Here is a 26,325-nt window from a genome sequence, read left to right on the forward strand (position 1 = left end):
AAATGCATAACTTGAATCTAAGCATGAGGAAACTAGACAAATAGAAACTGAGAAATGTTCTTGTCAGGGCCTATTTAGCCAGAGCGATTCCATCTCGATTAAACAGTGATTTTGTTGTTTATGCAGTAAAACTTAAACTGACCCTGCCCCCCCACCCCCAGAGGAACTTACTTAGAAGCAAGTCTGGGAAACCAGTAAAGTATGGTTGGCCAGTCCCTGATAACAGAGCCCAAATACAAGGACAGGTCAGGTCAGGTGGAGATAACAGAGCCCAAATGCAAGGATGAGTCAGGCCAGGTGGAGACATCCAATTTCTATCTCCCTAAAGAATGTGGGCCCCGCCTTTTGGGCGCCAATTCTGACCAAGGTGATAGGCTAGTTCAAATAGCTACTATAGGGTGAATTATAATTCGATTGGCCACCCGTGTGTGACCTAGCATAACTATGCAACTTTCTCTGTGTGTTACAATCTCATTGGCCACCTGTGTGTGGCCAGGCTCAACCACATGGCCTTTGCTCTATAAAAGTTAGTCTGTGAGGCTGGGAGGGGTCGCTCTCTCTGTAAGAGGCAGCCCCGACCAGTCAGTTTGATCCTCGATGCTTGGCGCGAAATAAAGTTTTGCTTGACCTTCGCTTTGTATCAGTCTTACTCCTTTGATCACAGACCCTAACAGTTCTACAAAAAACTGGCCTGAAATCTTCCAAACAGTCCATCTTGAAAGACAAAGGCTAAGAAATCAATTTACATGAAAGGAGACTAAAGTGACATGACAATTAAATGAACTACAATCAACTGGACTGTGGATTAGATAATAGTATGTACTGAATTACATAGCCTGTTTTGATAATTGTACTACGGCTGTGAGAAAAGGACTAAGGAAATGTCTTTGTCCATAAAGCAGACAGTTTAGTTCTTGGAGGTAAAGTAGCGTAAAGAGGCATAATGTTTGCAACTTATTCCCAAACAGTCCATAAACTAGAATAACAGTAGTAGTAGTAGTAGTAGTAGTAGTAGTAGTAGTAGTAGTAGTAATGACAATAGTAATAATGATTATGTTAGTTAAATCTATATGAGACAAAAGAATTCAAAGTTGCCTGGTTTAACTAGAAATTTGAGAAGTTAACTAAAAGGATCTATAGTCTCATTTTGAATGAATTCTTTTTAAAGGTTTTATTTATTTATTTGAGAGAGAGAGAATGAGAGAAAAAGAGAGAGAGCATGGGAGGGAAGAGGGGCAGAGGGAGAACCAGAATCCCTGCTGAGGCAGGGAGTCCAATGCAGGACTCAATCCTGGGACTCTAGGATCATGACCTGAGCCAAAGGCAGTTGCCCCTCAATTCAAATTCAATTCAAATTGAGCTGATCCTTAGAAGATGAGTATAAATTCAACAGGATGGGAAGTAGAACGAATAACATTTAAGGCTGGAGGAAAATAAAAGTGAGGAATAGAAATAATAGATACAGGTCACATGAAGGAACCTGAAAAGTTCAGGGAGTAGTATGTAGGATGTGGGGAGAGAAATGGGTAATAACAGAGGTTGGGAGATTAGACAAGCTTAAGAAATAAGCGTCCATCATGCGGATCAATATAGCCTTTGTTAGTAAAGAGAATGATTTGTATTATATGTACCATAATCTTGATGTAACTCAATGGATTCCACATAAGGAGTCAGCCTTTGTGACATCCAAATGAACCTAGTACTAATAAAATCGTATTACAATTCTCTCTCTTCTAAAATTACCAGAACACAAATCATGAGAACACTTTCACAGTGACCTCCACACCTGTATGTATAATAATTGCATCTCATAGCTATCCTTTTACCGGGCAATATTGAAATTGCCAGAACTGAAAACAACATCTACAAGCAAAAATTCTGCCTTAGTTTAACACAGACTATATATAAACCTTTTTTTAAGAACCGAGAATGAAACGTAAATAAATCATGTAGCTCTGCTGTTATAGCTCCTTGTTTGTCATAATATTTATGAAAACTAGGTGATCCAATTAAAGGGATATAATGAATAATATATTCCATGAACTCTGTTAGATATGCAGTTCTAACCAGTAAAACGACCAGTCATGAATGCTTAATGTTAGATCTCTGAGTTGGTAGCAGATGTAATTGATTACTCAATTAATAACTGAAAATATTATTTTGGCTTCATAGTAAATTAATAATGAGTAAAGCAAAACATGTGGCTCTTACAAATCTCTGTATTCATTTCTAGTAAATATAAATATTAATGAAAATCTGATTTTCATTTACTATAGTTTTAACCTGTCTAAAATCTACCATAACCAGAGTCTTGCAAGGACAATAAAAACAAACATTTAAAATTTTCAAAATGTCAGAAAATATTTAAAATTAAAACATTAACAAATTCATTAGTGACTATGTTTCATATATTTAACAAAGACCAAAAAATGAATTTAATTGTTATAAAACATCTTTGAGGCAGAGTTCTTAATTGTCTGATAAAAATCTTACTCCATTCTGGAAAAATCCTAAATTATTTGCTTGATTGACAGACTAAATTGATGAGTGAGACAGAGACAATACTTAGGAAGCATCACAGAGGAGAAGAACATCAAAAAGGCAGGCAAACAATTTCAAAGAGCATTTGGAAATCAAAAGTTTAATTTGGCATGGTATAAAACCAAAGAATAAGCAAATAATTAAAGAAGTGGAACATTGAGTAATAAAAATGCTCTCCACCTAAAAACACTTAAAATGCTATATAAAACTGAACAGTCATCTTTTGCCTACCTAAATGGATTTCCAAGAGTAAGGAAAATCCATATGGGCTTAACAAAGGGGAAAAGAACTAAAAAGTCGTGTAATAATCTTGAACTGACACCAGCTGCCAGGAGGGTATTTTGCTAATAGGGATCTGAGCTTTAATGGCAAGACAAAGAAGAGAGGCTAGTCCTGGATCCCTATCATTGTGGAGTGCTGGAACTATTATCACTACATGAAAGTAGAAACCTTGAAAAGCTATATTCCCCATGAAAAGATGCATTAAAAAAAAAAGTCATACTCAATAGCAAAGGGAGATGATATAACTTTTCTGTTTAAACCTCAGCTCCAGATGAAAAGGTTAAAGGAATCTCAAGCTGAAAATATAATGCTAACAGGTCTTAAATTCTAGTACCTTGAGATGCCTAGCATAAGCAAATATAAATCCTTACTAAAGAAACTTATTCCTAACTCATGCCCCACAAGATTCCCACAGATTTAATTAGCCCTTAAATGAATTCAAAATATATAATTACTAAATAAGACACCAAGAATGAAGTCAACAGAAAAAACAAAGAGCAAAATTAGATCTCTGTGGACATCAGCTATTATATAACAGATACAGAATATAAAATAACTATGCTTAAAAAATTACGAAAAGAGGAAATTATAACATGAGCAAGGAAAAAGTCATTATTAAAACAAACAACCCAAATAAAATTTCTAGCAATAAAAAACACAATTATTTAACTAAAAACCTAATTATAAAAATACCTTTTTCAATCAATACTTTAAACAGGGGAAAACGATTATGTACTGCTTATTAAAGGATCAAGGAATTTTTGTTAATTTTTATTAGGTGTGATAATGACATGGCAATTATTTAGAATGGCCGTATTTCTTAGATGTACATACTAGAGTATGGCATGTTGTCTGGAATTTCCTTCAAAATACTTTGAAAGAAATAAAAAGGAATAGATTACACAATTGTAGGAAAATGTGAGAAATGTTGAATCTGAGCAATGTGTATATGTGAACTTTTTATAATAAAAATGTAAGGAAAACCTCACAGGAAATTAAAGAAACAAACATGCAAAAGGGAAAAATAAGAGAAAGAGAGAGAGACAAATCAAGAAAAACATTCTTAAGTATCGAGAACTGTTGGTTACCAGAGGGAAGGAGAGTTGGGGGACGGGTTAAATAGGTGATGGGGATTAAGGAGTACACTTGTAGTGATGAGCACAGGGTGATGTATGGAATTGTTGAATCACTAAAATGTACACCTGAAACTAACATAGTACTATATGTTAACCAGCTGGAATTAAAACAAAAACTTAAAAAAAGAGAGAGAGAAATAATTAGGGGGGGAAAGAAAACTCAGTGGATAGTACAATCAGAATATTAGATAAAGCGAAAGAGAGAATTAGAGAATTGGAAGATGGATCTGAAGAGGGTATTGGGACTAAGATTAAAACTTGAAGGAAGGAAAAAAAAAACAAAAACAAAAAACCACACAACAACAAAAAACTCACCTTCCTTAGGGCTCACTGCTGCAGGAAGACTATTCCAATCAAGGGTCCAAGTAGGGCAAGGGTGGGGGGAAAACATCACTTCAATGCCTTTTTCCTAGAAATAGGAAATAGGAAATAGACTCTTTAAAATTAATGAATTAGTAAAATCCTGTTATGTTTTAGAAGGCCAAATTTCTCTTTTATATAGTGGCAAGAAGGAAATAAATATTAACAATCATTAGATGTTCCTCAAAATATTAAGTTACATAAGAAATACAATGTGTTTTTAGATAGAACAATTACTTTCCTGTTTTTTTTATACCAAGGTAACAAAAAATGCTATTTTTAAATTATTGCCTAAAACTACATGGAAATAAATATACCTACTCTTCAAAATAAATCGGGTGTCAAAAAGAAAAGTCAACCTGAAGATAAAAATTTTATCAAAAAATTCCACACAGGGATAATAAAAAACTGATTCCATATATCCATCAAGATCTGTCTTTACATATATGAAATAGTTACAGTCTAGGAGTTACATTTATAGGATGAAAAGCCCCATTTCAACATAACACCCCAAAACATCATTCATACTAGAGAGGCTTGTAATGCCTCTAAAAATGGATTCCTCTGTTCTAACCAAATGGTTCCCAACATTTTAAGAAATGAGGACCACTTTTCAATATATAAAAAAATCTCAAGCTCCTTCCCTATGTCAAAAGTTGTATATTTATTTAACTGCAGACATACTGCATTTATGTAACTGTAGACAGTGTGTGGCATACATACAGATTCCCAGACCCCTTGTAATCACATTCTGGGTACATAGCCCACAGATAGGTATCCATAGTTCAGGTTTTTTATCTTTAGAAATATCCTATCTGAAAGAAAAATCTCCAAGAATCAATCACTAATTTGAATCAATAAGTTCATGAGATTACTCTAAAAATTATGAAAAGGAAGTAGTATAAAGTTTTTTGTTGAGGTAGAGATATCTTTATGTCTAGAGGTCTAGAGCACTTACTTGCTTCCAGAAAAATACACATCTCTCTGACATCATCTACTGCTATTCTATTCTATTCCCCCTCATTCTAGCCTAGCCATACTAAACTTGCTCTCCCTCATTTCACCAAATTTAATCATACCTTAGGGTCTTTTCAAAAATACTATATATCGGGGCGCCTGGGTGGCTCAGTGGGTTAAGCCGCTGCCTTCGGCTCAGGTCATGATCTCGGGGTCCTGGGATCGAGCCCCGCATCGGGCTCTCTGCTCGGCAGGGAGCCTGCTTCCTCCTCTCTCTCTGCCTGCCTCTCTGCCTACTTGTGATCTCTCTCTGTCAGATAAATAAATAAAATCTTAAAAAAAAATACTATATATCACTCACACACCATTACATTTAAAGCATACAATTCAAAAGTTTTTATATTCACAGCTGTGCCACAATGAACGCTAATTTGAAAATATTTTCATCATCTCAAAAAGAAGTCCCATATCCATTAGTAAATATACTCTCTATTTCCCCCCCTCAGCTCCTTGCCCTAGGTAACTACTAATCTACCCTCTGTCTCTATAGATTTGCTCAGGTTTTATTCACTCACTGGACCCTCTGCCTAGAACACTTCCTCCAAATCTTCAGTTTATTTAGGTCATTTGCTCAATGTCTTCACCTAGTCAGATAAGCTTCCCGCCAACGCACATAACCTCCACCCCTTTCCCCATATTACTTTTTGTTGCACTTATCATTACCTAATGTGTTAACACATTCATGTTTTTTATTTACCTCCCCCACCAGAATATAAGGCCCATGAAGGTAGTCCAATTTGTTCTTCAGATATCCCACATTCAAAATAATGACTAAACATACATTTTTTGGACTAAATAAATAAATCTAAAACCTTTGGAGAATAAGGGAAATTTTAGGGGCAAGTGTATGCCAAAGTAAACAAAAGGGAGAAAAAAAGTGAGATGTGAATGCTCCTAATACTTCACTATTTGATACTTCCACTTGGCACCAATTTCATTTGTCCTTATGTAATTGGCACAAAATACTATGACTACACAAAAATTAATAGTTACTGTTACCTTCATATAATTTATTATTTTGATATAATACTTACTAATTTTCCAAACAAATGTCAATAATTCACTAATAAGTAGCAAAAATAATGTCCTGCTAAAAAGAAACATTTATTGTATCTAATATGTACTTTCAAGTTAGAATTAAATGAAAATAGAAATTTTAACTTATTTTCAGATTTGAGCCTTTTAAAAAAATTGTTAATGTAATGTCCCATTTTTTATATAATCATGAGATTTGAAATCAGAAAAGGATCGTACAAAATATCTACTATACTCTCCTAATTTATAAATTGAGAAATGAAGACCCTTTGGTTAAACAACATACTGAAGGTCACAATGTTTGCTTAGCTACAAAGCTGGGAATAGAATCCAAGTCTCCTGGACCCTAGTAGTCTTCGTATGGGCTGCTCCCAAGCAAATGCCCGAGAGTGGCTGAGATACCATGGCAGGCCTATTCCTCAGAAACATGGAACTCTCTGACAGATGATTTAGTCTCAAGGATTCCCCACTGACTTGCCAAAACTTTCTTAGACCTGCAATGATGTCTAAAGCTTTTCTAACCCTATCATCCTTCCTTCCCTGTCTCATGCACAGAGGTCAAACCTGCATCATAGACTGAAGGCTCTTGCAGCTGCCTCTGTCTCCCTCCCCACTTTACCTCACAGATTTCCCTCAGTAGACCTCTTGCATATCCAACCCCATCTTGGGTTTGTTTGAGGGACCTGAACTAACACATCCCCTGTAATTAAAAATTCAGGACATTTTATTTTTTATGTTATTACAAGACAGGTTATTTTTATAATTGTTAACTTTTCCTGAATTCAAATTTGTTATTGATTTCTCATTGTATATAAATATTTTTATTTATTTATTTTTTTAAAGATTTAATTTATTTATTTGACAGAGATCATATGTAGGCACAGAGGCAGGCAGAGAGGGAGAGGAAGGGAAGCAGGCTCCCTGCTGAGCAGAGATCCCGATGTGGGGCTCGATCCCAGGACCCTGGGATCATGACCTGAGCCGAAGGCAGAGGCTTTAACCCACTGAGCCACCCAGGCACCCCAATATTTTTAATATGTATAAAATACAAATGTTTTTCCTAATTTCATTTTATTGCTAGAAAAACATAGGTAGAAAAATTTGAATCACTAATTTTCTTTCAAGACTGTGTAAGTATGAATTAAAAGCAGATTTTTAGTTGAAATTTTGAAAATTAGTATTTTAATGCAAAAAAAAATTATTCTATTGATTATTATTTATTTAGAAAAATTCAAGAGGTGAAACTGAAATCCCTACACAGTATAGTCATCTGATCAAGATTTGGACATGCCTTGGTACCTTCTTCTAAAATCAACTATAAAATCCTATTTCATTGTTTCATCACTAGACTAACAAAGCTTAAATAATGAGATAAGGGGATGATATCACTACAAACATCTTGTGCTTTTCTAATTCACCAAACTTCCTGTTAACCACAGAACTCAAATACTTCCTAACTCAAGTAGGGAAATATAATGAATATTTTTCCAGTATGACTCAGATGAATAGCTCAAATTACTTCCTGATTTTTCCTCTATTTAAATAAATATTTAAGTAGTTGAAGTTAAAAGCAAAACATTTTTGTAAATTGTTTAGAATCGTAGAGAAAATAAAGCCTATTGGGAAAATTTCTACAATTAGTATTATCAGAAACAAATCTTGCTGCAAAGAGAGAAAAAAAAATCCTATGTGTTACATAAAAAGGCATTAAAATAAGAAAGTAAAAACAAAATTCAAAGAACTAAAAATCTTAAATTTAGACAAAACCTTGGAAAGTAAATTGAGATATTCATTTTCATAATCTTTAACTTCAAATCATCATCTCAAAACTTAAAAACTGAGACCAAAACCTTGCAACAAAAAAATCAGGTTAGAACAATTTGACCAAATGTGATATGACCTTAGCCAATGTCTTGAATATTAAGAAAAAAAAAGTTTTGACTCCAAAGACATATACTAATAAAAATCTTCAATTTACTATACCTCATTTATATACAAAAGACATAGAAATATTAATTAGGTAAGAGTGTTATAAAAGAGTTACAAATAAAATTTAAAACAAAAATAATGTGCATAAATGATTACAAGTTGCGGTAGAATGCTCAACAACATTATCACATGAAATTTTTCAAAGAAAATTTTCAGAAAAACATTTTAAGTACCATTAACTTGGTCATAGTGGGCCTTGGTCCTCCTATAAATGAAGCATCATTTTGTTCCTCTACATCTGCGACCTCACTTAAGTTCGAATCTTGTTCGTTTGAGGTGGTCAGCAACTCTGGTAAACGGAGAAATTGGATTCCACACTGAGAAGCTGCTGTTTTTACTCTTGGCACTTCCTGAATCCTCTGGTACCAAGCAGCCAACAGTGGAAATTCTATCAGCTTTTCAGAAACTTTCTTGCAGATAATTACCTAGGCAGGCAAAGAACAAAACATACTATTACATACTGTCTTTTATAATAGCCATCGAGGTACCTTTACATACCATAAAATTCACACATTTTAATTGTACGGTTCATACAGTGAGTTTTAGCAGATTCATACGGTTATGTAACTACCACCACAATCCAGTATTAGAACACTTATATCACACCAAAAGCTTCCATTGTGACCACCTGCAGTCAATCTCTGCTTCCCCAGTTAGTTGCAAGCAACCACTGATTTGGTTTCCATGTGATTTGCCTTCTCTAGTATTTCATATAAATGGAATCATAAAATTTGTCTTTTTTCACTCAGCATTAAGTTTCTGAGGTTCATCATGTAGTTGCATTTATCAGTAGTTTGTTTCCCTTTTTTTTTTTTAAGATTTTATTTATTTATTTGACAGAAATCACCAGTAGGCAGAGAGGCAGGCAGAGAGAGAAGTGGGGGGAAGCAGGCTCCCCGCGGAGCAGAGAGCCAGATGTGGGGCTTGATCCTGGGACCCTGAGATCATGAGCTGAGCCGAAGGCAGAGGCTTAACGCTCTGAGCGCTCCAGGCGCCCCAGTAGTTTGTTTCTTTTCATTATAAGTAGTAGTTATTGCATGGAATAATATAGTTTGCTTATCCATTTAGTAGTTGATGGACATTTGCATTGTTTTCAGTTTTTGATCATTATAAATGATATTGCTGTATGAACTAATGCATCAGTGTTTGTGCGTGAATGTTTTTCATTTCTTAGGAGTAGATACTAGGAGCCAAGTTGCTAGGCTGCATGGAAATGGTGTGCTTCGGTTTTAAAGAAACTGCCTAACTCCTCTCTCTGATGGTTGTACCATTTTATATCCCCACTAGAAAATGTCCCAGTTTCTCCAAATCTTGCCAATGACTGGTATTGTCAGTCTTTTTTATTCGAACTATTCTACTGGATGTGTGGTAGTATCTCACTATGATTTTGATTTGTATTTCCCTGTGACTAATGATGTTTAGCATCATGTACTGATTTGCCATTCAAATATCTTCTTTAGTGAAATGTTTCCTATACTTTTAGTATTCATTTCACAATATATAAATTGGGCAACTCAACAAGAAAACAAACAACCAATTAAAAAGATGGGCAAAAGATCTGAAAAGACACCTCAGAATTATGTAGTTGGCAGTTATATATATGACAACAAAGATACATAGTTGGCAAATAAATGTATGAGAAAACGTTCGTCACCTTATATCATTAAAGAATTGCAAGTTACAACAAGGAGACACCATTATACACCTAACAGAAGGGTGAAAATGCAAAACCCTGACAACAGCAAAAGCTGGCAAGGATGTGGAGCAACGGGAACTCTCATTCACTGCTCGTCCCACTAAACGCATAGCCCAAAGAGTCAACCCTAATATAAACTATGGTTCGGGTTATAGTAATGCGTTAATGGAAGTTTATGAGTTGTAATAAATGTACCAGTCTGGTGCAGGGTGTTGATGGTAGAGGAAACTGTATAGGTGGGGACAGGAGGTATCTGGGAACTCTCTGTACTTTCTGCTCAACTTTACTATAAATCTAGAATTATTGTAAACAAGTCTATCTTTTAAAGAAATTTTTAAAATCAAAATATACTATTTAAATAAGACTGACAAGGGACTAATGTCTTAGCAATAATCAAGGCCCAAAAGGTATTTGTGAATTATTTGAAGAATAATAAATATTACATATGCACAAACTAAAAATGTACTCACATACTGACTATACTACAAGCCCCCCAATATATATAAATATATAAAATATTTTATATTATATATTTATATATAATTTTATTTTTTACTTATATATTATTTATTATTATATATCTTATATATATTTATATATTTACATATATATCTAAAATGGAAAAGAATAATATTTAGAGGAAAAAGGGCAAAAAATATGCATAGATTATTCTAAGATAATAGAAATAACATGACTATATATCCTATAATTGAAAATCATTTTTGAAAATTTTATACCTTGCATTCCAGTTTCTATCATCTTTCATTGTTAGTATATTTTTATGCCCCTCTAAAAATTCTTCCTTAGTCAACTTCGTTCAAATCTAGAAACCCCTTCATCAATAACTCATGGGCAGGGCACCTGGGTGGTTCAGTGGGTTAAGCCTCTGCCTTCAGCTCAGGTCATGATCTCAGGGTCCTGGGTGAGAACCCCACATTGGGCTCTCTGCTTGGTGGGGAGCCTGCTTCCCCCTCTCTCTCTGCCTGCCTCTCTGCCTACTTGTAATCTCTGTCAAATAAATAAATAAAATCTTAAAAAAAAACTCATGGGCAAGAACACATTCCACTGTCCCTGACCCTCATTATATTTCAAAGTTCTCAACGCACTGAATATAGAGAGTAAATGGGTCAATGGAGAGTAAATGGACACTGCTTAGTCAAAAACCTCAAATACTTAATATGTACTTATTTATGAACATGAGTTTAAGTGGTTAATGGGGAAAGAATTAAATTAGTTGAAGGGTTGATTTCCTCAAAGTATGTTATGTGGTATTTTTAAATGATTATAATTTGATATCTATATAGAGTCTACAGTCACTGGTATATTTTGAGGAATCTCAGTGGAAGTTATATACTCACTAGGGAAATGTGGGAATGAGAGAAATGGAGAGGCTGTACTCTTATTTTAATAGTGCTCTGAAATTCTTTCTTTTTTTTCCCTTTTGTGAAGCCTTCTTCCCTGAATGTATGAAATCTAACACAGAATCAAATCAGTATTACCTAAAAGTAATGTAAGAAACAATCTCAGAACCATATTTTTAAAATAGGCTTGATGGAATAAGGAGGAGATTTCACTGAAGTAAAATAGTAAAAAGATAAAAGATACAATTATAGTATTTAGAAGTGAAAAGATAACTAGAGTCAGTTAGAGGGAATTTTTTATAACACAGCACTTAAAGGAAGGCTTTTTATTCAAATTAGAAAATGTGAAGCCATTACTCCTGATTTAAATTATCTTTTTGTTTTCTCTTGGCCAGATACTTTCTCCCTACCATCACCACCAAACTTAAATTTCTTTAAAAATTAGAATGTTCTTGCCTCTTTTTGAGGCACTGAATGTTGTTTCCACAGAGACAGTAATAATGTCGCCAACAAATTATGACTGGTGATTATGAACAAATAGATAAATAAAAAGGTCAAATCAAGAAAATCTTGACAAATATATCTAATAATAATCAGTACCAAAGCAGAAGCCAGAAAAGACAGAAAATTAATGAAAAATAAACATGCACATATATTTTAGTCTATTTTAACTGGCCTTTAAATAAGCACAAGTACTTGTAAGAGCAAGGTTTATGTCCAACTGTTTTTGCATAAAGCAAGCACTTAAAACACCACCTTACAAATAATATTCTGTTGAGTGAACAAATGATCAAGGAACTATTTATTAGCTTCAAAGAATAATCTCAATTAGTGTTTTTCAAACAACGGTTTATGAACTGTGAGAAAGTTGTGAAATTAACATAGTTTCAAAAATGGCATAAAATGGAAAAATACAAGAGTATGCAGCATGTAGTAAGGTGGGTTGCTTTATAATACATTTAATGTATACAAGATATTTGTGTAAGTATGCTCAATCACCTGTAAGATGCATTATTTACTGTGAGTTAAAGTAAAAGAGTTTGAAATATACTGTCTAAATGGTACTCTGGGAATCAGTTTATAATTCTCGCCAAAATTCATTAATTCATCCTCCCTCCCTCCCTCCCCTCCTTCCTTCTTTACTGAGACAGAGAGAGAATCTTAAGCAGTCTCCGTGCCCAGCATGAACCCAAGGCAGGGCTTGATCTTATGACCCTGACATTGTGACCTGAGCTGAAATCACAAGTCTGATGCTTAAAGGACTGGGCCACCCAGGCATCCCCTTGCCAAAATTCTTAATTGCCTGGAAATAGCTTATGTGATAAGGGAACTGAGCTTAAGTCATGATAAATTAATCAAATAAGAAATATTCTAATTTCTTCACCTTTCTTGTCCTCCTCTTGGTAGTGCTTTAGTCTTATTTGTTAAACGCATATGGCATCTTTCCTTCTACTGGAAAATAAGTTCTGATTGAGCAACAATAATTCATGTTTAAGAGAAATCAGGGAGTTTACACCGCATGACAGGTCATCCCATTTAATCAACATGCCAGGCTGCTCTGCTAATATCCAGACAGCTCAGGAGGTACTGAACCACATTCATTACACTCAAGAAGATAAATTTAAGGAAGTGGCTAATGAAAAATGGGTGAGATGCAAATTATATTTGCTCCTAAGAAATGATTTTTTAAAAAGTTACCTGCCTGATAAGATCAAAATCATTATAAATATCAGTTACTTAGAGACAAGAAAATAAGATTATTTATTCTTAAACAATGATAAAAAACTGCTTCTACCAAGAGCATAAAATGAAACCCTAATGGTTTTGTAGTTAATGGAATAAGGGTCAGTAAAACTTGCCTGGAGAGAAGCAAGATGTTACATTTATCCAAAATATCTCCTCCTCTGCATCACCTTCTAATCATTTATTATATAAAATGTTTTGTATTTACTTTATGTCACTTCCTTAGTCATGTTTACTCTTTTGAAAATAGGTCATAACTAACAGATGTTAAGGTGAGCAGTGTAAGCAGTCAACTGGATGGAAATATAATCCCAATTTTTCATTTTTTACTTATAGATTAGAACTGGCTGGTTAAAACTGAAAACTCTTGAGGACCTAATGCATAGGAGAGGATATGGAATATACAAATTAACGACTAAATAAGTGGCATCCATAGTTTGTGCCAGGCAATAGTGAGATTCCCATTTTATTCCTAATTTTATGACAACAGGGAAAGTGAAAGAGACATTTAACATAGGTACTTTTGCTTAAAAATCAATTTCTACAATAATTTTACTTAAGCAATAAATGTATCATACTTTTTAAAAACGCAATTCGAAGCATTAGAAGTTAACATGTAAAAAGTTAAATCCTAAGAGTTCAAATTACAAAAATATTTTATAAAATGGCAAATTTTGTTTTAAGGGAGTAGAATAATTTTTTAAATAGTCTTATCAAAGTATACTCGCTTACTAGTAGCAACTTATTATAACTATACAATTTTCTGGTATCAGGGAACATCAGGATTGTGCCTGAGTACAGCTATTCATTGCTGTTTCTCCCATATGCTTGCTATAGTAACTACTAGAAGATGCTTGCAAATGACTTAAAAAATGGAAATCATAAGAGGTGTGCATTTTAATCTATTCTTTTTAAAGTCTGTTCCTGAAACTTCCCAGAGTGGGTTTTATCAGACGCCTTCCATGGGTGCTATTGGGTTAACCACTAAAAAGGAAGAAAAGCATGAAGCAAGTTTAGACACAGTAACTTGGCTATTCTATCTACTATTGTTTTTGCATCTTTGGCTTTCTTTTGTTTAGCACAACTGTATATTTTCTCTAACTCTTCTAATTTTGACTTCTGGTATTCCAAACCTTGACTTTGCAAAATTGACTGTCCTTTTATATTGTTGGCCTTATTCCTGTAGCCAAATATCCTTGCTCTAGGGTCGGCTCTATGTTTCTGATCCCAACCTAGTAGTAACCTGAATTTCCTTCCTGATCGTGAACTTGATCCTAAGTGTGACCATTTGGATCACCACTCCATCACCTCAATGTGTGTTAATTAATGCAAGCATAAATGCTCTGCATCATAGCCACTACCTGAACTCAAACAATGGCTTCATAGCCAAGATGACTTAAAGGAGCAAAATAGACATAACAGAAACAATATCAACAATATCTTACTTTGGCAAAGAAAGATTAATTCCTGAAAGAAAATATGCAGATCCAAGAAAAATACAAACAAAGGAAAATACTGTGAGAATTAGTTTACCATAAATGTCAAAGAGGAAAAATTAATCATAGAATACATGTAATAATAAAGGCTGAGTATACAAGTTTTCCCCTATTTTAAACTAAGAACAAGGTTTTTCAGTGAGTATTAGGTAAATTTATGTAGTAGCAGTTAGTAGATGCCCCCACCTGATTGAAGAGAAAAAAAAAAATCCCTCCCAATTAAAAATACTTCAGCCTCAAGTGATCCTAATTAGGTGAATACTATTTAAATTAAGCTAAAATCAAATGCAAACTAACTGAAAATGGATGTTTGGATAATCATCTAAAATCAACTACATAGATTCATGCGAAGTTAAGCAAATAGCCCAGCACTTCGTTATGGAAAGTGCCTGACAAAACCCATTGAATTTACATTGGTAAATCCAATTTTATATTTGTTTTGTTGCTTTTGCAAGGAGATACTCATCTTCTCTAACAGTTTTACCTTCTTTGTACCACTTGCTATTATGTAAATATATATTATTTACTTGTTTACATGTTCATTTCTATCCCCCCCCACTAGAATATTAACTCCATGAGGGTTGGGGCCTTGTTTTGTTCATCACTCTATTTCCAGTGCCTACAAGAGTACCTGCTATATACAGTAGACTTTCAACAACTTTCTCAAATGAATCAATTAGTGGATGTGCCACTTTGATTCAATTATTACAAAATTAAAAACAAACACAGTTATCCAAGAAGACCAGAAGCCATGAACACCAACAGAATTTCATAATACATATCAAATAACTGCTGTAATGACTGAAGTTGGTAATAAAGGGGAAAGTCAGGAGTAAGAGAATTTAGAATCACTGGACTAGGAAAAAAAAAAAGTTGATGTCTTCTCCCCATCCAGCTCTGTGGGTTCTCTACATACAACATTTAAAATACTAATCAACATCTAAACAATTCCCAAATCTTTTTCACATCCTTTAATTCTGAAGTTATTTTAGTTCCTAATCTTATTTTGTCTCTATTTTGGAAAAAAAAAAAGAAATCCTCTTTAAGAAAATGCCAATTGATTAATACCACCTAACTTATTAGTGAGCCACCAGCTTCCAAGTAGATTTTCATTAGAAATCATTTTTCATTTTGTCAGTAGAGATATCTGAAGTGTTAGTGATACATAATGAAATCTGATATCTGATGCCTTTTTAGGAGAAAGGGTGAAATGCTTCAAAGCAAGAAAAATGCAGCTCTTGAAAACCAACTGGAAAGCTGCAGAGAGCTATAGCTTCCCACATTCACTCTAGTATTATTTTTACCTTGTTCTTTTTTCCTCCACAGGGAGGAAAAATACACACACATACAAACACACACTCACAGGAAGAAAGAAAACGTTCCATTTATATTCTCCCACAACACTGACTAGCATAGCCAGCTACAGAATGTAATCTTATAAGGAACAGAGATGCACAGACACGATGATAAAATATTTCTGATTTAATAATACCTAACATAATGTAATTAGTATTTTAAGTGTCTACTTAATTATAAAATACAGCTGGCAAGAATTTTTTAGTGTTTTAATACTAGAGCCTCTAATACTTGAAGGTAATTGCAAGAGTAATTTGAAATTAATAATCATAACTGCCAAAATTTTAGCATTTCAAAATTAAAAGTTATAATAATGACTAAGATTAAGAACTTACTGCCAAACACTGTTCATACTTCACACAAAATGTCATTTGTTCATCCCAGTGATCCAATGGGATAGATACTATGATCTCTTTTTTACAGATAGGAAAATCGAGATAGGAAATCATTACTTGCCCAGGAGCATAATGATAGTAAGAAGTGGAATAGGGATGCAAACGTAGGCAATTTCACAGACTGAAACTTCTAGTAATGTATCCGTTCCTGATAAACCTTACCAAAAAATGATGGATACAAGGCAAGAGTACGATATCTGCCAAAGTGAAGTAGAGGCCCTCCGCAAACACATGCTCCAGAGGTGGGAGGTCAGAGGCTTTTGCTTTTCTGATGTGAGGAGGCTCCCTGTTGGTGGCAGCTGGTTCTTCCTGTACTGTGAGCTTTGAGAATGCAACTTTCAGTTCCAGGTTCTCAGATGTAGAGTCCAACTCTTGAGATGTTTCTTGTCTATGCACCTTGCCCATTGCTTTTTCCTTAGCAAGGGGAGGCCCGACCCCAGCAGCCTTCTGTTGCTTCAGCTTCTGCCTACGGAGTTTGTCATCATTATGCACTCTAACAGGCTCACTAAGCTTCTTCTCTAACTGTAGTATTTCTGCAGGGATAGATGGGTGCTGGTCAGAAGATTCTCTAAGAAAATTCTCAATAGCTAAAGGGATGGTGAGTTCGCATAGCCTGGTCCACTGACTAACCTGAAAAACAAAATAACAGAAGAAATCGAGTCTTTACTTTCAATGTAGCTTGAAGAAAACTTTCTATCGGGAAATAAGACTGGTTTTGACCACTGAAGCCACGCCATGCCAGGGCTAGGTTTTTATGTTCTATCAAGGGACATATTACAGTGCTTTAAACATAACACTAAACAACAGTTTAGCAATCCTATACCTGGAATACATGCTATCCTCTTGTATCCTCTTACTGAATAAATCCTTCCTTCCCAAAGCCTTTGAAGTACATGCACCGCTACTTGAGCTCCTATTCATGTGTAAAATTTCCTTTTAAAGTCCTCACTTAAGGGATGCCTGGGTGGCTCAGTGGGTTAATGGTCTGCCTTCACCTCAGGTCATGATCTCAGGATCCTGGGATCAAGCCCATTTAGGCTCCTTGCTCAGTGGGGAGCCTGTTTCTCCCTCTGCCTGCTGCTCCCCCTGCTTGTTCTCTCTCCCTCTCTTACAAATAAATAATTAAAATCTTAAAAAAAAAAAGTTCTCAATTAAAACAAAGGATTAAAAAAAAAAAAGAAGTCATTCTCTAAAAATAGTGTCTCCAAACCTCACAAAATAAATCTTGAATTCTTATTTTTCGACGCTGTACCTGAAGTACTGGCATACATGAGGGACTACTTTATTTCATTGCTTACTAGAGATTTTTTAAGTAAGCAGGATTTAATTCCTCTCCCACAGAAGGTTAAAACAGATGTTCAAATAAATGTGTTATCCCTTTATGGCTTTAAGTAACAGAAGAGCCATCATACTTACTTCAGCACAGGCTTTCAAGCAAGTCTTCTTAAAACCCAAAAGTTCCAAAATTTCCTTCTTGGAGGTGTCAGCTTCATATGATCTCTGGATTATGTGTCTCAGTACAACAGCAAGTCCTGCTCTACAGAAATTTTCTGGTTTTTCTACTATTGCAGGTAAACAGCAATTCTGGACTATTGGAGGAAGCTCTTGCCTTGAAATAATTTGTACTTCAACATCCTGGGGCACTACATCTTTTAATGAAATATCTGTATTTTCTCCAGTGGGGACTAAGCAAACTTTAAAGATTTTGCAGTCACAGTATGATAATAGAAACAAAGTTACAGATGTATGAAGAGGACAGATGCATCCTTCTATTTGGTGAGAAAAGTCCAAGTATAGGTGTTCTTCTGTAAGACTTTTCTTAATGCCTTTCATTTTCTTCTTTCATTGGGTCACCTGCAGCATAAATTGAAGTGAATTATATGAATTATAGACTTAGAATATAGTAACTTAGAAGCTGAAATGAAAGATGAATATTCAAAAACTTTTTCTAGAAATCAGTGAAGATTTGTGATAGGATTCTGCAAGAATTTGTTCCTGGACTGAATAAATGGCTTCCAAAAGAAAGATTTCCACCTGGTGCAATTAACTAGTCTTGGGGTGATTTTTACCCAGCTCCTTTAAAATAAGCATACTTCGGGGCATCTGGGTGGCTCAGTGGTTAAAGCCTCTGCCTTCGGCTCGGGTCATGATCTCAGGGTCCTGGGATTGAGCCCCGCATTGGTCTCCTTGCTTAGCAAGGAGCCTGCTTCCCCACCACCCCCTCTCTCTGCCTGACTCTCTGCCTACTTTTGATCTTTGTCTGTCAAATAAATAAATAAAATCTTTAAAAAAAAATAAATTAAATAAGCATACTTTAGGTGCTTAGCAATAGAACCCTCTCAGTCAAGTACTTTGAGGTCTCACTATAGGTAAGAACAAGAGATGAATAAAATGGGAAATAAATAACCAAAAATACTAGGAGTTGTCTGGAGAAGCTTTGGCCATGCTGGTCCTCCCACACTGCTTCTCTTTTATGACTCTATAACACAATAACCGTGGGGAGAGGATATATTCATTCCCTCGTGAGAAATGAATTCTCCTAAGGTGAGTGGGTTTTGATATGATGAGCTATTGCATGCTAACTCACAACAGAAAAATATCTGAAGTTCCCCATAACTTAGATGTTGATAACCGAGATCTCTCCAAGTTAACATATCCAGAATCACTCACCCCCACACTCCAAACCTGCCTCCTCATGTATCCTCCCCACCTCAGTGAATGGAGCCTCGTCTTCTAGCTGCTCAGGCCAAAAATCTCAAGTTATTCTTAGTTACTCTTTCCTTTCACATCTCCATAACCAATCCATTAAAAACTTATTTTGTCTCTTCAATATATATCCCAAATGCTTATTTCACATCATCTTCATTGCTCCCACTGTGATCTAAGCTGCCATCACCTATCTCTGAATTACAGCAATTATCTTCTGCTTGCTGTCCTATCTCCCACTCTGGTCTATTCTCAACATAGTATTCAAAGTGATCCTGTTAAAAATGGAGTAAGATCATGTCACTACTCAAATATCTTCCCCTTCTATTCAGAGAAAAGACAAAACTCCTACAGTGGCCTAAAGATCTCTTTGGTCTCATCACTCACAGCTCCAGCCAAAGAAGCTTGCTATTCCTCTAAAATACTAGGTACAGGGGCACCTGGGTGGCTCAGTTGTTAAGCATCTGTCTTCAGCTCAGGTCATGATCTCAGCGTCCTGGGATCCAGTCCCACAATGGGCTCCCTGTTCAGCGGGAAGCCTGCCTCTCCCTATCCCACTCCCCCTGCTTGTGTTCCCCCCCTCAATGTGTCTCTCTCTGTCAAATAAATAAAATCCTTAAAAAAAATTAAATTAAAATAAAATAAAATACTTGGTACATTCCAACCACAGAGCTTTTGCAGTTGTTTCCAGTGCCTGGAACACACCCTCACCTCTTTCAGGTATTTATTTAAATAACAACTTCTTGCTGAGATGATCCTGGGCTACTGTACTTAAATTGAAAACCCCACCTCTACCCACCCTGAAAACACTATTCTAGGCTTTTCTTCGCACTTACCGTGGTAACACACAAATAGAATGTTCTATGAGAATAGTTTACTACAATGCCTAAAACATAGCCCGATATATATATATATATATATATATATATATATATATATATAAAACATGTATATAAACATGGCCTGAGACATATATATATATATATATATATAATTAAGAATTATTTGTTGAATGAATGCATGAATACGCACAAGTTATTTTAAAGATGCAAACATATACAATCTTGAGGTGAAACTGATAGGTGTTTTCAACTCCTATTCCTTAAGAATTTTGTTAACTATTATAGCTGTTTGATTTCTACATATCCTGGGTCTAAAATTCCCCATATTCTAATCCATGAATCGCAATTCCAAAGTTAACACTAGATGGCACTCTTTAAAAGCATTCACCATGGAAACCTGTGCTAGGAAGATTAAAAAAGTATACCTGCAACTTTCTTTTAAGTGTATTTGAAATATTAGTGTACTCTGAAATTTAGGAAACTGTCAACATATTAAATTTCCTTTATATTCTAAATTCCTCAGTTTTTTTTTTTTTTTAATCAAAAGCAGAAGTCAGTTAAGAATGACTTGGTCCTCAGCTTTTTTTGTTAAAAAGCTAGTAATTCGGGGCGCCTGGGTGGGTTAAAGCCTCTGCCTTCGGCTCAGGTCGTGATCCCAGGGTCCTGGGATCGAGCCCCATGCCGGGCTCTCTGCTCTGCAGGAAGCCTGCTTCCTCCCCCCCTCTCTCTCTGCCTGCCTCTCTGCCTACTTGTGATGTCTCTCTCTCTCTCTGTCAAATAAATAAAATCTTAAAAAAAAAAATTTACCTTTAAAAAAAAAAAACTAGTAATTCATCATAACAAAAGGATATAGTTAGTAAAATATGAACTTCTTGATAATGCAAGTAATCACTACTGTTTTATATTTCTTTTATTAAAACATAACAGATCTGCATGGTTTATTACTTCTTTAAAAGGTTATCTAGAGGAAAATTATTTCATGTGATTTAAAAGCAACAACTTTTTAACCCATGGAAACCATTTTCTTCCTAGTTTATCTTTTTTTTAATTTTTAATTTTTTTGCCCCTATAGTTTACTTTAAAACAAAATATTAAATGGTGCTTATTAAAGCTCACAGGCAAAAAAAAACAAAAAACAAAAAACAAAAAAACAAAAAAAAACCATTTTCCAGGAAATTAATAATTTCTTTGAGGAGTTTGCTCCTGTAAATCTATTGCTGATAATTTACTGATCTTCTTAACTCCTTCTGCTGATAGTGGGATATGATACAGAAGATCCCTAAATCCTTCAATAAGCAGATTTGAAAGAAAAACATGACTGATTTCCTCATTTGCCCAGCAGTCTAGGAAATAGTGATTATGAGACTAATCCTGCTAACTCTTTAAAAACAAAAAACAAAACAAAACAAAACAAAAATGGGGCGCCTGGGTGGCTCAGTGGGTTAAGCCGCTGCCTTCGGCTCAGGTCATGATCTCAGGGTCCTGGGATCGAGTCCCGCATCGGGCTCTTTGCTCAGCAGGAAGCCTGCTTCCTTCTCTCCCTCTCCGCCTGCCTCTTCGTCTACTTGTGATCTCTCTCTGTCAAATAAATAAAATCTTTAAAAAAAAAATGAAAATAATGCCATTCTATTTTATAGCTTGTGATTTAGGATGCACAGACATATTATAAAAATTAGAGTATATGTGTATTTGCCACTTTTCAAGGCATATAAGAACCTTGAGAATAGACTTTTACGTATTCTATAAACTTTTGTCACTATGAGCACTTAATAAATGCTAAATGTCAACAAAATAGAATAGCAATAACCTGCCCATGGAGATATCTAAAAATTAATGAGATGCCGGAGAGAAAATGCAAAGTACTGTTGATTCTTAACATAATTTATTTTTCCAATATAGATGTTGGTATTTGTTGTTGTTGTTGTTGTTGTTGTTTCCCCTGGGAGATTAAAAATGTTACTTAATGATCTTGGAGTTAAAAAAAATGACTCTCCCTGGGCCATTTCTTCCCATTAAATACTAATGTAATTTCTAAAATAAATATTGAATATTAGCAAACCTGTACAAATCTGAAATATGTTTTTGACTTGTACTATGTAATTTTTCAAGAGAGTAGAACATAGTTTTTGCTTTAAGTTTGCAAACATCATAGGCAAAAGAAACCCCTCTTCTTTTTTTCTTCTCCATTTCTACCTAGAGTCCTTACATCATTATTCTTCTGTCATGAACTTTACAAAGGTAGGTACTGATATCATATCATATCCTGGGTCTCCAGGGTTTCTGGGGCACCTCCTGTTACTCCATATTACATTCCTGCCACACACAGAAGTAGGGTCATCTGCTCAGCTTTGACAGGTGCCACACTGCAACTACTCCTGAAATAGAGCGAGAAAGCAGCATATAAAACTACAGATGTAGGAGCTGAACAGAGCTGATGGAATATACATCTCTTCCCTGGACACACCAGTTTGTTTGGAAATGTTGCAGAGGGAGTATAGAGATAAGAAAGAAAATATTCAAAACTGGTTTCATTACTTGTGAATCTTCAAAGACATATATATATATTTTATGTAGGCTCCACACTGGGCTAGAACTCATGACCCTGAGATCAAGATCTGAGCTAAAAAATTGGACACTTAACCAAATGATTCATGCAGGTGCCCCTTCAAAGGTATTTTTAAATATAACTGAAGCAGTCATGGGCTTAACATTTTAGGCATTTACACCTTTTATTTTTGTATTCTTATCCTAATTAATATTTCCTGGTATTGATAAATTGAAATATTTCACAGATGAAAGAGTGAGTTTCATAGGGTTTTTAAAATCTAAACCCATTTTACTACTTCACTTCATGCACATGTATATAGAAAGAGAGACAAAGAAAAAACATAATAAAGATACTGAAAATAAACATCCTTGGGGGTGACTGGGTGGCACAGTCGCCTAAGCAACCAACACTTGGTTTCAGCTCAGGTCATGATCTCAGGGTTGTGAAATCTAGCTTTGTGTCTGTTCCACACTCAGTGAGGAATCTGCTTCAGTTTCTCTCCATCTCCCTCTGCCCTTTTCCCATTCATATGCATGCACTCACTCGCTCTCCCTTAAATAAATGAATCTTAAAAAGAAAGAAAGAAAAGAAAGAAAGAAAGAAAGAAAAAGAAGCATATTTAGAAGCTGAAAAAACTTTTGACAATTTTGTGCTCAAAATTCAAGTCTGGATCTAGGGCAACTAAATATTACATAATAGGTAAATAGCTAAGTTATATATTAACTAGTAAAGACCAAAAAGTGCACCACTGCAACAAAATATTTTTTATCAAATAAGAAATTATCACTGTGCCTGGGATTTAACAGGAGCTTAGTAAATGTTAAATGACTGAACAAAGACTACAATTCTAATAATATCACATTCACTTTATTGTCCACCAACTATGTGCAAAGCACACATAACTTTTATACATTACTTCTAATCCTCACAATCCTTACAAGTACATTTTAATTCCGTTACACGGATAAAGACTGTCCATCAACACAAAAGCATTAATAGAAACTGTAAAGGGATCTTATCTGAAAGCATTTAGGAATAGCTATTTTTCTAATATAAATACCACTACTTTATAAACTTAAAATTCCAGAAAGTGAAGCATATTGCAATTTTATTACAGCAACAATTTCACAAAAGTGAAACATCAGAAATTACATTATTCTAAGCAATTGTGCTGGTCTCAGTAATCCTTGATAAAAACCTCTGTTCTAAAAGCAATTATCTGACAATGAAAGTTTTTGGTAGATCCTTCCTGATGCCCTTTATTGGATCCTCCACAGACCTCTCAGCAATCTGTGGCTCAGTGCTTTGCCTTGTTCTCAACCACACTCACTCCTTTGATTACTGGTATTCAACTTTTTCATCATGCCACACAGTAAGACTTTTATAATGCAATTCATTATACTGAATAAAAAGGATCACAAATAAAACGGAAACAAAAGAATCACAAAGAAATATCCTACTACATGGTATATAGCTGGTATTTTTTATTCTGTGCTTTTCTTCCTTCCCTTCCTCCTCCCTTTCTCCTTTTTTTAATGCTGGTTAGGGGGCGCCTGGGTGGCTCAGTTGGTTTAAGGGTCTGATTCTTGAATCTGGCTTCGGTCATGATCTCATGAGTCATGAGATCCATGAGATCGAGCCCCGCCTTGGGATCCCCACTCAGTGGGGAGTCTCCTTGAGATTCCCTCTCTCCCTCTCCCTCCTCCCCCTGTGGGGCTGGCCTTCCCACCATAGGCATGCTCTAGAGCACTTTATCTATCTAAAATAAATAAATAAATGCTGGTTAGTACTTACTAAATTGATTTCACGACCCATTAATGGGCCACAACTAACAAAATAACAGTACTATGCTAGGTGATCTCCAATTCTACAAGTTTAACTATCATCTAGGACTCCTATTTTTATCTCAATCACATCCTTTCCCTTGAACTTCATATTCCTATAATGCTACTTGACATCTTCCCTCGGACATTTTTCTAAACCTGTTCCCCCTCCCTTAGTAGTCCCCTTATTGATAAAATGACAACATCATTCACCCACATGAATGGGGTCAGGCCCTTAATTCTGAAGTCTCACTCATTTTTTTTCTCTCATAAGCTACTCTTTCTACCTTTGAAATATATGTTAAATACAACTTCTTAGCACCTCTACCACTATCAACCTAATTCATATAAACTCTGTTTATATAGACTACTACAAACATCTATTAACAATTTTCCTCCACTCTCCAATAATCAGGGTGATCCTTTGAACATATTTAAGTCAGTTCACACCCCCTGCTCACAACCATCCAATGGCTCCCAAAACAGTTTTTAAAAAATCCAAATTTCCTATTATGGCCTATGGCTGCCATGACCCTACCTATCCTTTTCTGACCTGATAGCCTACTTCTGCTCCCTTATGCTCATTCCTCTCCAGCTAGTTCTCCCTGTTCTTGGAAGAAGCCAGTAATGTCCCCAGTTGAGAATTTTTTCTACTTGCTGTTCCTTATACCTAGCTTGCTCCTTCATTTCATTGAGGTCTCTGAATAATAACTCAAAGCAGCCTTCCCTGACAACCTGAACGGAAAAAGCACTTCCATCACCTCCTAGTCTTTTATCTGGTTTTTTTTTTCTCTTTATAGGTCTTACTACCCAACCTTTTATCTCCAGTGCTTATGAGGACTCAAATTTTAGTTCAAGAAGTGAATGAATGTACATAAATGAATATCAGTAATCGTAATGACAATACTATTGAGAACTTAATTCTTGGTACATCAGCCTCATTCTTCTTGACACTATTCTTCAATCTATTTTAAGAACCAACTACTTATAAATTGAAACGAAGAGGATCACCGTTCTGAGTGGAATTGGAAAAAATATAACTTGAATCTATCTAACTTGTAAAGGAAGTATAGTTTTTGTACATACAGAAACTGAGCCAAGATAAGTAGGAATCTAACTAGATTTTATACTTACCTAGCAAGTAGAATATTTATACACCAAGAAAAATAAAGTAATGGATAAGAGCCTAGACTCTGGAGCTGACTAGGTTTAAATCCTGGTTCTGATATTTAATAGCAGTATAGAACTTTCCTGTACCTTAGCTTCCTCATTTATAAAATGGGGACAATCAGATTTACCATAGTGTGCTGTGAGAACCTAACAATGCTTATCACATTAGTAAGCCTGTAAATATTATTATTCATTTGTAATTTATCTCAAAATTCCTTATCTATTAACACTATTAAACAAACCTCGACTGGGAAGTCACAAATTATGCTTTATATTTCCAAACTTTTTAGGAAAGATAAGGGATCCATGTCAAAATGAAAAGCTCCTCGCCCCCACCAAGTACTAAAAAAACTGGTTTGTTACTGTGACAGGAAGTCACAAAATGATAGAATATGTGATATCCTAAGTCTACTTGCATATTAACTGCTTATTTTGTACAAAATAAATAGTTCAACAGTTTACAGGTATGAATCACATTTTTTCTGAAAGATTAAAATTTAAACTCATTTAAATTCCTTACCATATCCAATGTTCAACATTATGAATATTGGAACTTGGATTGTTTTATACATTTCACTAAATAACACAATTGGTTGCAAATCTCACCCTATTTTCTTACTATCTATATTTTATACATATAAATGCTTGCCTCTACAGTTAGATAGCAGCTAATTACCTTAGATATTAAAGGTTAAAAAGGAAAGAAAAAAAGTTGAGCTGCTTCAGTGCCCATCATATTATGTAATGTGGGGATGCATATAGTTAAGTCCTAGAGAACAAAGTTCAATAATTAAAATTAGCTGTTTTCTTATCTGGGCAAAAAGTGGGT

The 26,325-nt window shown here is 35.0% G+C and overlaps 1 protein-coding gene across 1 annotated transcript in view; it reads right to left on the reverse strand.

Annotated features, from left to right (window-relative positions):
• Positions 1-26,325, reverse strand: part of LOC111157119 (glutathione S-transferase C-terminal domain containing) — a 133,120-nt gene that overhangs the window by 104,603 nt on the left and 2,192 nt on the right. Inside the window, exons 2-5 of the mRNA XM_022518360.1 lie at positions 17,824-18,261; positions 16,570-17,037; positions 8,534-8,785; positions 4,275-4,368 (exon numbers count right to left, since the gene is read on the reverse strand). Coding sequence (XP_022374068.1) covers positions 4,275-4,368; positions 8,534-8,785; positions 16,570-17,037; positions 17,824-18,240 — 1,231 coding nt within the window. The 5' untranslated portion in view covers positions 18,241-18,261. The remainder of the gene's footprint in view (positions 1-4,274; positions 4,369-8,533; positions 8,786-16,569; positions 17,038-17,823; positions 18,262-26,325) is intronic.

The sequence above is a fragment of the Enhydra lutris genome, unplaced genomic scaffold (assembly GCF_002288905.1).
Source record: "Enhydra lutris kenyoni isolate GAN:26980312 unplaced genomic scaffold, ASM228890v2 scaffoldscaffold3, whole genome shotgun sequence".
Classification (NCBI taxonomy): domain Eukaryota; kingdom Metazoa; phylum Chordata; class Mammalia; order Carnivora; family Mustelidae; genus Enhydra; species Enhydra lutris.